At 36.6% G+C, this 14,414-nt stretch overlaps 1 protein-coding gene across 1 annotated transcript in view; it reads left to right on the top strand.

Annotated features, from left to right (window-relative positions):
* LOC121300645 (spliceosome-associated protein CWC27 homolog) overlaps window positions 1-11,594 on the top strand; it is an 88,590-nt gene extending 76,996 nt beyond the window's left edge. The window contains exons 12-14 of the mRNA XM_041229284.1: window positions 1,795-1,904; window positions 2,218-2,324; window positions 11,120-11,594. Of these exons, the coding sequence (XP_041085218.1) occupies window positions 1,795-1,904; window positions 2,218-2,324; window positions 11,120-11,282 (380 nt within the window). The 3' untranslated portion in view covers window positions 11,283-11,594. The remainder of the gene's footprint in view (window positions 1-1,794; window positions 1,905-2,217; window positions 2,325-11,119) is intronic.
* The last annotated feature ends 2,820 nt before the right edge of the window (window positions 11,595-14,414 follow it).

Here is a 14,414-nt window from a genome sequence, read left to right as displayed (position 1 = left end):
CGACGTGTTTGTGATTGTTCACATATTTGCAGTTCATCATGGTTTGTTTATGACTGGGGTTAGTGTGCACCTCAAGAGGCCAGATCAGGGTTAAGCATGAAAATGAGAAAAGAAAAATGAGACTGCGTGACTTATTCTTAGCTGAGACCCAGAAAGAACAAAGTCCTCTGAGTGCCTGGAGCGTTGCCAGATTGACTGACCTCAGAGATTTGCAGAAGCACATTAGCGTTCCTGTATTGGCTGTGCTGATCCTAGCTGTGGACACTGAACCACCTTTACAGTTTGATCTTTAAAGGTGTTTTGCCACGCCCTGATGATTATCTCCTCGAACTTACTTGCTTTGTAGTATTTTTAAGAGCTTTGTGGTATGCCCAGAAAGCAATATTGAAATGCAAACCTTACATTTGACTGCACATTGTTTACTGAAATCGGACATAAACTTATTTTATTTATAAAACATTCTACAAACAAGACATTTTTTTTTAAATTAATTGGGTGATGGGTTTAATTAATTAATTGGGTGATTGGGTTTAATTAATTAGTTGGAAACCAATCCCTTTAGTTTGTTACAGCACTGACTATCAAGCCACATACTCTAACTTTCCAGGATTTCTGGCATATTTGTAATGCTTTCAGTTGGATTCCAGCCTTAGATTGTCACCATAGTGAACCGGGTGATTATGTTGTTACAGTAAATGATGGTTAACAGTGTCCAAGATTAGCTTGACTTGTGGCCGGTCACATGTGGGTCAGATTTAATGCCAGGTTTTGTGTTTTATCACCAATATTTTGTGTATAAACTGTAATAGTCTGTTCACACTACCATATTCCTTCGAATTTAAACACATTCAAATTTAAGATGCAGCCCAAATTTCACACACTCATTTTGAGGAAAAAATAAAACATCAAATAAATATGCATTTACAAAGATACAACCTCAGTTACGCATATGGAAGCAGTTTGTGGCCGTCTGCTGTCACACAGAGCATTTCAGTTATGTCCTGCTTTTCATTGCCAGTTGTGATTACTCACACCTGTTTTTCACCCAATTTGTGAAGTGATATTGCTTGACATGTCGAAAAATACAGGGGTCTGATCAGCATTTCCGATCTGTCCAAGCTGGTACTGTTAGTTAGAATTGTTGAAATTGTAAAAGCTTCTCTGAATTCCTTGTGAAGCTAATGACACTTCTTTGATAATGGTTGCCTGTATGTCGTGGACAATTTGAGATCAGGCAGTAACCTTTTGGTTAGTCTTTTCTCAGTAGTAAGTCACGTTGCTGCTTGTGTACTCGGGTAGTCACGTCTTCTGTTGCTGATTTTAATAAACACATCATTATACTGTTCTGGAGTGTAAGACACAGGATATTTTTGAGAAACAAAAAATTGTTTAAAAATGGTGTCCTTTAAATTCAAAGGAATACAGTATTTAGAAATACAAGCTGCAAGATTGATCTTGCGCGCAGCAACAACAAATGTATGCATTACAATACAATAAATATTTTAATAATAAATAAATAATAAAAGCAGCATTTATTAAACTTGTAGGACACGTCTTGCAAGGATGTCAACATTGACTTAAAGCAAGTCCAAGTTTCTGCAAGAATGTTCCAGCAATAAATAAATGTTGTACATGCAAGAACATAGAATCAGTTACAATTCATATTTTGTAATGCATGTATGGAGTTGTTGGGCTTGTATATTGGTTATATGAAACCACTTTTGTTTTTTGTTATGTTGTTTGTAAGTTTAAAGTTGTGACTCAACTTTATTTTTTTTTTTGTGCATCTCCCAGATGAAGAGAAGGCCCCTAATGTTGCAGTGGCAGAATATTTAGAACAAAGGAAGAAGTATGATGAACTAAGGAAGCAGAAAAAGAAGAAAGGGACAACCAGAGAGCAACAGGTACAGTACAACTATATCTATATCAATCTAACACACAGCTGGGTGTGCAGTGTGTGTTTGTTTGTATTATTATTTTAGTATTCTCATGTTTTACAAGTAGGTATGTCAGGGGGTGAGGTACCCTCTGTTTTATATTGTGTACTGGACAGAGTATGCTTTATATTTTCTAATGGTTTGGCACAAAAGTGTTGAAATGCTTCTCTGCCTGCATGAACACTCTGCTACTCTGTCACAAGGTACCCTACTGAGTTAATGTTACATTTATTTTAACTTACCAGACACTAAATACTTGTTTTGACTTCTAACACTTTAGACGCTGGCTCTTCTTGAACAGTTTAAATCCAAACTGTCCAGTGCCATCACAGTAACTCCAGAGGAAGATGTTGAGGAATTAGCAGCAGAAGATGATGATAAGGGATGGTAAGTTAATGGTAGTTGCAACAGAGAAACTTTGTTTTGGAGAATTGCTTATGAATTCAACAAACATTTCAACACCTTTGTTTGTTCCTTATTTGGATATATATAATATATATATATAGATAATATATATATATATATATATATATATATATAATATATATACATTAATACATGCCATGAAAGTAGGTGGTGTGCTTATTCCAGAAACAAACTCAAAACACTAAACAGGGCACCTAACAAAGAAGTGGAAGCATAGCAAGCCGAATGGGAGTGACAGCAGAGTGGCTTACAGCGTGCATGTTTTAAAACTACCCCGGAACATGTGTAACACATACATTTATGGTTCAGCGATTAACATTTCATGATTTTAAATGTGTAAATGGGAGTGGGATCAATTTGAGGTCAACTAAGTGGTTAACTGAGTTTGACCTCAAAACAATACATGTTACTCTGTTCTAGTGTAAACCCTATACTGCCATCTATTTAATAATAATACTTAAACCACGTTTCATTGCAAACGATTGCACGTATGTAAATAATCGGTGCAGCCATTGCTGGTGCTAGCCTTTCTTTTTCAAGTTGACCTCCAGTAAGTAAGACTTTAAATGCAAGTTATTAATTATATTGCACACCTCCCGTGACCTAACTCATGGTCTAAAGGTGTTTTATATTATGAAATAGCCTTGCTCTTTTTCTCTTTTTGGCCTAGGCATGGATACAGTGTGTCACCTTGCTTTGTTTATTAGCACTATTTGCACAATGCGTGCTGTAGTATTTAGCCTATTCACTTTTACTGCTTGACACCCTTGATGACAAAACCCCTTTGAGTCTGCTGCCTGAGAGGATTGTGCAGTGTTTGTCAAGGGTGCTTAGTAGCAACATTTGTATTTGCTTGTATTGCTGGGTGTTCGTGTTTGTTGCCTATGCTTGTGATTTTTTTTTTTATTAAGCTGCTTAAGGAGGTCAGTGGATTATACTGTAAATTAGATATTTGTTTTCATCCAATGCACTTGTAATGTTAATTATGTTATGGATGTTAAATTTTTGCTTTTATAGCTCTGTGTTATCATATAGCTAGCCATTTTGACAAGGGTTACTGTTGCTGTTTTTGACAGCATGTATTTGTAATCAGATGCTGATTCTATTCCTCCCCAAATAAGCAGATGCCTCCTGGGTCACCATCTCTGAATGCTACAAAATAACCAGGGCTTGTGAATTAGTCCATCTAGCTATAATCTCCAAAATCACAGATTCCTAGCTGCGTTACTTTCAGAGCTATGGAGCGTTCACTGAACACAAGCAAAGATATATTTGGAAAAGGTCAGGCAATGATTCCAAAAAAGATCAAAGATACTTAGACCACCATGAGCCAAAAGGTCATAAGATTAAGCATTGTGATGTTCTGTCGAGTTTGTAAATCCCAAAGATTAGGCTAGAAAGGCCTGTTAGTCCTAAAAGCTTGTTACTGCTGCTGGCATGTGACTGCATGCACAAACAGGCTGTGCTATCCCATAATCGGTTAAGAACTGGAGTGGGGCACATCAGGGATCTTCTAGGAGAGTAAGGGGTCAGTAAATTATTCATGTGGTTCACTGTATACAGTACCAATCCACCAGCATTTTATTCCTTTTCATTAAACCAAAAAAAAGATTGATAAAAAAAGTTAGGTAAGGATGAATCATAATGGAACCTTTGGGTACAATGGAAAGGTCCTGGTATATTCTGATTGTGATTACTATGTATTAATGTGCCACCAAACTTCCCGTTGTCCAAGTGGATTTCACGCAGGTCCTGCGGACTCGTCCAATTTCACTTCCATACAACCTAGTTTGACTGTGAACCTTCCAAGAAAGCTGAATCACTTAAATTAGACAGTGGGCTTGACCTTTTCTGTTATTAGCTAGTGTAATGGGTAGTGGAGATCTTTTTTTTTTTTTTTTTAACAAAAACAATGATGTAAGTAGGCAAATACAGTGGCTCTCAAAAGTATTCACCCCTTTGGAGTTTTCCACATTTTATTGTGTTACAACATGGAATCAGAATGTTTTTAATTAGGAGTTTTTGCCACTGGTCAACACAAAAAAGTCCATAATGTCAAAGTGAAAAATAAAATCTACAAATTGCTCTAAATTAATTACAAATATAAAACAGAAAATAATTGATTGCATAAGTATTCACCCCCTCTGCTATGAAACACCTAAATAACCTCTGGTGCAATCAATGATTTTCTGTATCAGTTTTGATTCCATGTTGTAACACAATAAAATGTGGAAAAGTCCAAGGGGGGTGAATACTTTTGAGAGCCACTGTATGTTTTTACAAATGTTTTAAATAATGGATATTATGTCCACGATAATTCCCACATTAAAATGTGGCAAAGATTAAATAACTTTTTATTAAAAGAATTATTCAGAATTCTAATGTTAAGCGTGAGTGCTAGCATTGCTTCAAAAAAAAAAGTTAAAAATAGTGCACAGGGGTAGTCAGTTACTACAGGTATGTGTATTGTGCATGGGTACAGTGAATCATACATGTATGGTATATACTTTATATAACTACATTTTAGTCTTCTATGTCAATCAAGACAAGCAGCTGTGTAACCTTCCTATAGTTTACACAGTGGAAGTGTCTGTACCTGACCCCAGTTTAGGTTTATCTACAAGAGGTATAGGTAGAGTGCTGTGGAGCACAGAACAGCCTTTCATTATGAATAAATCACCAGCATTGTAAAAGGCAATATTTCAGTTCTCGACTGTGTTGAAATGTTTTAAACAGTTTGTTCCATTTATTTTTGTTACGGTAGAGTGAGCAAATGTGAATCGGTCATTCACTTGACGGTCTCACTAGATAAACAATCATCCCCTAAGAGTATGTGTCTCTGGTATCTTTGTAATGTACTTGGGAGGAAAATCCATTTTACGCTACTGCACAACCTTGGGCTTTTAATTTTACTGATCTTTTGATTCTTAAATAGAGCCCTATGTCTACCAATTTTATGCAACTCAATTTGTAGCAGTCCATTTGCGAGCCGTTTTTGTATTTCTTTTTGTGTAGCTTGTATTTATAAGAGTAAGCTCAGCTTTCGGGGAAGATCCTGAAGAACGGGTATCATCTTGGTTGCTATAAGCCTAGGCTGAACCCCTGTAGGAATAGTCATATCCTACAAAGCATGCCATATAATGTAGCCGTGGTAGACAATCTCCATACTTCCAGTCAGTCAGTTTTCAAACATGTCCTTAATGATAAAATTCAGCCAAGTAAAGCTGTGATCTGATGTGTTTCAGAGTTTTTGGGACTGTATACTATTTTAAAACTACAGTGAAGCTTCTTGCAACTTTTAAAAAGAACCTGCTTTGACAAACATGATGCCTTTGCAAATATATGGCTTCTGGTGGCTGTATACCCTGCAGCATCTTTAAACAGTGGTTATTTTTTTTTTTTTTTTTTTGGGGGGGGGGGGGTTGCAGTTTGAAAGAAAATGTGAAAGGATTATACTAATAAACAGGATCCTGATTTGAAATCTTTCTTAACTTGAGAAGAAACACGAAGAGCTAAGTTAGTTCTGCTTATTGAATAAAGTTAGATAAAACTAAATATAAAAAGGTTAAAAAGTAAGTTCATTCACTTCTACAATATGTATTTAAAAACGGGTTGGTGCATTGTCAAACGGATAATGGGATTCACTTCTTAGTCATTGGGTTCACTTCTTCGGCTTTTGTAGGTTCCATGTAAAATGAGTTGGTGTCATTCCTGTTCTTGGTAAACAACTATCTGATCATAGATATTTTAACAAGGTAGGAATGTAATGTCTGTTTATGGGATGACCTGTTTCTGTTTATAATGCTGAGGATATGAAGAGTTGTTCGAGAACTGTCTTTTAAAACATCTATCAAAAGTTACAGTCATCCCTGGTGCTCCCGAGTGGCTCATCCAGTAAAGGACTGGATGCAGGATTTGCCCTATAGCTTGGAGATCGTCAGTTCAACTCCAGGGTATGCCACTGCCGACCGTGTCTGGGAGTTCCCAGGGGGTGTCTCACAATTGGCCAAGCATTGCCTGGGCGGGGAGGGTTTAGGTCGGCTGGGGAATCCTTGGCTCTCTGTGTATCAGCAACCCCTGTGGCTGGTCGGGCATGTGCAGGCCTTCCTGTGTGCAATTCAGAAGTCCCAAATCCCTCCATTTCCTATAAGCAGATCCTTCTCTTGATAGAGGCCGAGGGCACTATGGTCTGCCATACAATGCCAAGAAAAAGTTTGTGAACCCCAATGATAATTATGGAAATTATCATTACCATAGTTTTACCATGATAGCCGCCTTGAATCAAAACCACTCTTTTCTTAAATATCCAATAGGGTTTATATTAACCAATTCCATGTCTTCTGAAACAAAATGATGTATACATTAGACAAACAATGAGTAATTAATATTCAGGGTATGTAAAAAAGTAAGTGAACCCCTGGTTTTATCAGCTCAATTAAGGGGATAATTAGAATCAGGTGTTTTAAATAATTAGGTAGGTCTTTAAGGGTGAGTTTGGGAGGCCCCACCTTATATAAAGATTAGAAACTTTGTGAATTTGGTCTTCACCATACAGGTGAACGATCAAAAGAAATCTTTGAGGACCTCAGAAAAACAGTTATTGATGCTCATCAGGCTAGAAAGGGTTACAGAACCATTTTAAAGGGTTTGGGGCTCCACCAATCCACTGTCAGTCTACAGATGGAGAAAGTTCAAGACCACAGTCACTCTATCCAGGAGCGGTAGTCCTACTAAAGTCTCTCCAAGAACAAAGAACCCCAGAGTAACATCCAAGGATCTGCAGGCCAATATGAATGTTCATGAATCAACTATCAGAAAAAGGCTGAAAAAGAATGATGTTCATGGAAGGATAGCCAAGAGGAAACCACTGCTCTCTAAAAGGAACATTACTGCCCGTCTGAAGTTCACCAAGAGCACATAGATGATCCACAATACTTCTGGAACAATGTTTTCTGGACAGACGAGTTAAAGGTAGAACTTTTTGGCCTCAATGAGAAATGTTGTGTTTGGCGGAAACAACATCCTGTGTTCAAACAGAAGAACCTCATCCCAACCGTCAAGTATGGTGGTGGGAGTATGATGGTTTGGGGCTGCTTTGCTGCCTCAGGACCTGGAAGGCTTGCCATCATTGACACAACCATGAATTCTGCATTGTATCAGAAGATTCTAAAGGAGAATGTCCATGCGCTGAAGCTGAACCCAAAGTGGGTCATGCAGCAAGACAATGATCCGAAACATACAAGCAGATCTACAAAACAATGGCTGCAGAAGAAGAAATTCCAAGTTTTAAAATGGCCTACTCAGAGTCTGGACCTAAACCCCATTGAAATATAGTGGCAGGACCTGAAGCGAGCTGTCCATGCAAGGAAACCCTCAAATGTCACCGAGTTGAAGCAGTTCTGTAAGGAGGAATGGGCCAAAATTCCTCAAAACTAATGTGAGACACTGACCAACAGTTAAAGGAAACGCTTAGGTGCTCAAGGGGGTGCCACCAGTTACTGAATCTAAAGGTTCACATAGTTTTTTCACACATGGCTATTGAAGGTGGAATCGTTTGTGGACAAATATATGTTGAAAAAGTATTATGTTTTTGTGTTTTATGTTTAATCAGCTTATCTTTATGTTACTAGGACTTAGATTAAGATCTAATAAAATATTGAAATATGTGAAGTGCAAATCCTAAGGGGTTCACAAACTTTTTCTCGGCACTGTATGTGTGCGTTGGAGAGAAGAAAATATGAAGAGAAAAAAACATTTGAACTTCCCATCTGTAACTTAACCTATGAAACACAGCGTGGCAGCCAAAATTAGAAATTGATTCATTTAAACCACAACGTGACCTCACAACACTTGATACTCAACAGCACGTTCAAGATATAAAAATAGAGCAGAGGTCTAAAGAGAACAAGTAGAATGAAATGCAGGAAGGAGATGGGAACATACACTGAAGTAGAAGAACAGAAGTCTTCTAGAAAGTCCTGGTGGGAGGTTTGAAAATGAAATGCTGTTAAATGACTTGTGAGCCCTCCTGACAGAACATGGGTTACAGCAGGTCAGACACTGGAAGTCAAGCCTGGGCCTGAAGTGTAAACTATTCCATCTGTGTCTGTGTCTAAAACCTCTCTCAAAGGGACCAGCCTTTTTTTTGTTTCATTCTTTAAAAGTAAAGAAAATAAACTCTCGGGTTTGAAGCCACATGTTACAGCAGTGCAGAATGAACTAGCAGCTTATTTTGATACATGCAGGTAGCACAGTAGGGTTTAGAAAATGAAACCAGTTAGCTGACAGCACTGACGGCTAGACGAATTATCAGCCCAGCCTAGTGTCTTGGTGGGAGCCCAAAGGGTCTTAGAAGACAGAGAGAGAAAATAATAGCACAAATGAAATGGCACTGGCAAAGCCATGTGTAAGAACAAATAACCACATGTCATTTACACAGACAGAAAGCTTTGGTGCAGAGTTTACCTGACGGGTGCTGATGCTGTCTTTAAGATTTCTTTATTACTAGTTTGATGTAGAAATGTTAGCAGCCCCAAAGAGTGCAAGCTTTTTAAATCTGTGCATCCTGGAATTTATTAAAATGGCACCAGTTTGTAATGGCTTTTATCTACAGGTCAAACTGATATTCATGTTAATACATTTTTTTTTTAAATGCAGTGTAGTCTGCTCTTGTAAATGCTTTGTAAACTACTCAGTCTCAAATTAATAACAGCATTTCAATAAGAAAAAGATAACATGGATTTATACGCACATTCTGTATGTGGTTGTGTAGACAGATCACTTGTTTAGGTGTTTCATATCTTCCTTCTTAAGTTGTTTTTATTTGGCTGAAATAGCTTTTGTTTTTGTAAATTGCAACGCACTGCTGTAGTTTGTATGGTTTATGTGAGTAATTGTTTTTATTCTTGCACACTGAACCCAAAGTTGACGTAGGAAGACGTAAAATCTGAAAAAAATATTAGTCACGTAAAATATATGAATGTAACTAATATCAGTATTTTCAATATCAATATTTTTCCAGTTTAAGAGTCTGTTGCCCTAGTAACATAGAATATATGTGTTTGGCATGGCACTGCTGACAACATGAAAAATGAAAGTCAGACATTCCAGCTATTTAAATTTTATACACTTGGACATTATTTAGGGAAGATGGAGTGGAAGTGCAAGGGAGCTTACATTACAACAGCCAGTGTTTAACTTGTATTTATAAACAAAGTGAAGTCACAAAAGAAAGGAAAAAAAAATAATATCTGGACACGAAATACTGTATGTGTGTAAGGAACATGCATTTAAAGCAAAAGACACAAGTCAACAACTTAATGAAATCGAATAAAACAAAAATGCTTTGGCATCCAGTGTTTTTATTGATTTGATAAAATATAAAGAAATGGTAATCGACTTAAAAAAAGCCCAATTATACCCTAGCCACATTATATATATATATGTTCCAAAAAGATTCAGCCAGAATACATATTATAAAGCTGCTGCTTGAGTTTCAAACAAAGTCTGCATTTTGAGTTGTTTCCATATTAGTTATTCTTCAGTCAAAGTGAAATAAAGTTAGCTTAATGATTGCCAGTAGAAATTAAGAGCCAACATCACTGAAATACTTGACACGATTTCAGTAACAAGCACACATACAGGCTTTAGTAAAGCATTTTAATACTGTATATATCAGAAGTGCTTTCAGTTCACCAAGCTCTGTGATTTATGAAGTAGAATGTTTCAAATATATTCTACTTTTTTTTTTTTTTTTTAAAGAAATACAAAAATGTAAATTGTAAACATTCAAATAAAAAACAAATACGGCATCACATCACAGTAAGCAGAAACCAAAATGCTTTAAATCTATGGTGATATGTTTCTCAGGGCTATTTAACCAGCCATACAGTTCCCAGGGGTTACATTGTGCTGTTGTGAGAGAAAACATTGAATGTGTTGAAAGTACGTGTTCAGTCAAAAATAATTCCTGTTTTGAGTAAGGTTGTCATTTCAGGTTCATTATTGATTAGTTATTCATAGCCCAGACTGCTAATGTTGATGGTACAATATATTTCTAACAAAACCTTACAATATCCTCTTCTGGTGCCAAAACTGTCAATGTCAGTGTCTTTGGATTTATAGAGGAAGCATTTTTAGGGAAATATACTTTTATGTTGTATTGCATTGCTTTAGCTTTAATATTAAGCAGCTTAAACCTCATTAAATTATATGTTTTGAAGTGAATCTTTCTTCTGGGAAAGGACCAGTGAACTTCACAGTAGCGTATGAGTCTTAAAGGATTTAAGAAAATAATATTTTTCCCTTCTGTGACAATGACGTTCAGTTCAATTTGTATATGTATATTGCTGTTTTATGTATCACTGTACAAATAAAAGAAAATATTTTTAACCTTGTAATTATTGTCTTCCACGAGGTGTTCTGATGAAGGTTAAGCTAAAAAAGCATTCATATATGAATCAAATAAAGATTAATCTTTTAGTCTTGTTTTAGTCAAAAATGTCTGCCACCCACTGTTGGTATCTTATAACTTAAGCATGTTCTGCTGCCAACTTTTCAACTGGTATTTTGCTCAAATTAAAGCATACAAACTGGCATTTCTTACACTTGAATACTTGCTCCGATGAACTTAAGGGGTGGTCCCTTAACAAGGAACTAAAATACAAATTATTCCAAAACCTATCGTGTATTTGGCCAGCAGTCTTGTTTATACAAGGTGATGAACTTTTTTTGTTGTTTTTTTTTGTTTCTTTTAGGATGTCCCATGTCCTTCAGTTTGACGAGCAAAGCAGAAAAGTTAAGGATGCAACCATGCAAGATGAAGACACATTTGAAATCCACGACCCACGCAACCCTGTAAACAAGAGGCGAAGAGAAGAAAGCAAAAAGATAATGAGAGAGAAAAAAGAAAGACGGTGAACTTGTCTGTCTCCTTTGCAGAAAGACGATGACGGAGAGGGTCAGCTGTGCATGCTCTGCCCAAGTCACCAACCTCAGTACTTTCAGCTGCATCATTCTGAGTGTGCCTTGCAAAATATTACAAGTCATAAATTATAGTTTACAGTGGGATTAGATGGCTTTATGTTTGATCATCATAGGAGTTGTCATGTATTGTGCATAGAAAGTTATATATTGTGATGGATTGCCTTCTTGTAACAAGTGTCTGCTCTCACCAGCCCCATCTTCTTGTAGGAAAATAAAACACTCACACAATTGCTTTCTGTGAAACAGGACAGGGCATGTGTGTTTTATTTATTTCCAAACAAAATAAACCAAAACATAAAGCCTAACTCCTCTCCGGAGCTCTAACTAAACTTTTCCCACTAACCACCGGACAGCTAGTCCGTTTACCGGTCTCCAACCAAACAACTCTTAGTTTTAATTTACCTGTTTTTCTTTGTCCAAACTCTGTCTCCAACCCCTAACCATCAGAACACCCAAACTGGCCTTTCTATTCACAACCATCATCAGTTGCAGCCGATTACTGTTTTCTCAGTTATCATTCATTATCCCATAAACTATCCAATTTAGGAAGCCTTTACCAAGATGGCCGCCTGGTAATGTCAGCTTTCACCAAGTGTTTCAACAGTATTCTCTCATAACTTCCCAGGGTCCTAATGCCCCATATATTATTCCTGCACATTAATATTTATTTCAAACCAAACTTATTTAATTTAAATGGTCCTTCTCTAATACACCATTATCATTTACTATTAATTAACCCATCTTTAGTTTGAATTCCCAAAACTTTACTCTCTTTGATTTCCGTGTTCACCGTCCAGTTGGTTTACATTATTACACATTTTGTTCGTTTTCGTTAACCAATTCCTCACAATATGAATACACAACTAAAGTTTTGCATCAACCTATTGAATTAACTTGTTTTACTTCATCAAGTTGAAGTAAACCTGCTGAATAATGTTACTCGAACATATTGAATTACATACCACTTTGTAGTTTTCCATATACTTCATGGACAAAACTTTTAAAATATTACATTTCAAAATTTAATATTAAATACTGCACTACTATTGTGGATTCATGAAGACTTTTTCAATATAATTTTATAGTTTATTTGATTACATGATCTTAATAAAAGATCAAAATTATGTCTGTATAGTTTTTAAATATTTTTTTGTCTCAATCCTAAAATTCTAGGTGATTCAAAACTTTTGACTGAACAAATTACAAGTAAACCATGTAGTTCTGATTACCTGATGGCTATAATTTAGAACTTTAAAAATACCTTTGAAGGCGTTTATTACTGTACATGGTTTAAATAGTTTTCTTTTAAAGCAGCATTGTGCATCATATAACACTTGAAGGAATATTTTATTATGTTTTCTGTGCTCTAGAGTTTCTACATTATTCAGTGATCCATCATTTTTTAGCAAATTTTGTAATTCCTGTCTTGTATTCAGCTACAGACCCAACTTCTTTCCTAGTACCAACTAGTAAACATTGTACAGTTTTCTGTTTAGTTGTTGTTGTATCAATGACCACAACAAAGGCAGACAAGCACCAAAGACTCTTTAAATAAAGTGTTTTTATTGTATTGTATACAACAATGTTATTTTTTAGACCCTACACAACTCCTATTTGACATATAAACAGAATTAACCAAACCACTCGTAAATGCAATTCATGTTGAATAATTTGGGAGACTACAGAAAATATGATGTGCAGTCTTTAGTTTGAACACTTCGGTATTAAATTCTGTAACATGTAACTCCATTGTCTCATTTTTCACTTGCTGTATACAAATGTATCACCTGGATGATCCTCAAGAGTTCTGGAACAATGTTCTATGGACAGATGAGTCAAAAGTGGAACTTTTGGCCAACATGGGCCCCGTTATGTCTGGCGCAAACCAATCGCCGCATTCTATAGCAAGAACCTCATACCAACAGTCAAGCACGGTGGTGGCAGTGTCATGATTTGGGGATGTTTTGCTGCATCAGGACCTGGACGACTTGCCATCACTGAAGGAACCATGAATTCTGCTCTATATCAGAGAATTCTACAGGAGAATGTCAGGCTATCCGTCCGTGAGCTGAAGCTGAAGTGCAGCTGGGTCATGCAACAAGGCAATGATCCGAAACACACAAGCAAGTCTATGTCAGAATGGTTGAAGAACAAGAAATTTAAAGTTTTGGAATGGCCTAGTCAAAGTCCAGACCTAAACCCCACCGAGATGTTGTGGCAGGACCTGAAACAAGCAGTATATGCTCGAAAATCCACAAATGTCATTGAGTGGAAGCAGTTCTGCATGAAGGAGTGGGCCAATATTCCTCCACAGCGCTGCGAGAGACTGATCAATAACTGCAGGAAGTGTTTTCTTCCAGTTATTGCTGCTAAAGGTGGCGTAACCAGTTATTGATTCTAAGGGGGCGATTACTTTTTCACACTGGGTTAGGGTGTTGCATAACTTTCTTCAATAAATAAATGAAATAAGTATCACAATTGTGTGTTATTTGTTCACTCGGGGTCCCTTTTATCTAATATTAGATTTTGGTTAAAGATCTGATAACATTCAGTGTCAAAAATATATAAAACTACAGAAAATGAGACGGGACAAATACTTTTTCACAGCACTGTAATTATACTTAAAATACGGTGACTGGCCCTTTTTAAATGCAAGAAAAAAAACACTGTACAAACGCTTAACAAAAACCTAGCTCTTTTTGAGCTCTACCTTAAGTAATTTCAACCGATTTCAACACACAAATCTCTGCGCCATTTTTTCTTTGAATACTGACCTGACAGGAGAGCCTAGTCAGATAAGCACTTTTTACTTTTTCTGTTATAAAATTTCACATTATTGTGTTTACCACAAATTGTGATATTACAAATATACGCTGTATTAGTTTTACTAATTACAGGTATTTGTTCACTACAGCCTGTTGTTTGTTATATCCCACTGTGTCCTTGTGCCCCACGTGAAGCTGACGGCTTGAGTCGCCCCTTCCCAAGGATCAAGCAACGCAAGTCGGCTAAATTTGTGCTCTCCCCCCAGGCTGCAATAGCTCCGACTGGAGTTATTTTATTCTT

The sequence above is a fragment of the Polyodon spathula genome, chromosome 2 (genome assembly GCF_017654505.1).
Source record: "Polyodon spathula isolate WHYD16114869_AA chromosome 2, ASM1765450v1, whole genome shotgun sequence".
NCBI lineage: Eukaryota > Metazoa > Chordata > Actinopteri > Acipenseriformes > Polyodontidae > Polyodon > Polyodon spathula.
The sequence above is the reverse complement of the archived record's forward strand: the minus strand, read 5'-3'. Positions and strand labels throughout refer to the sequence as shown.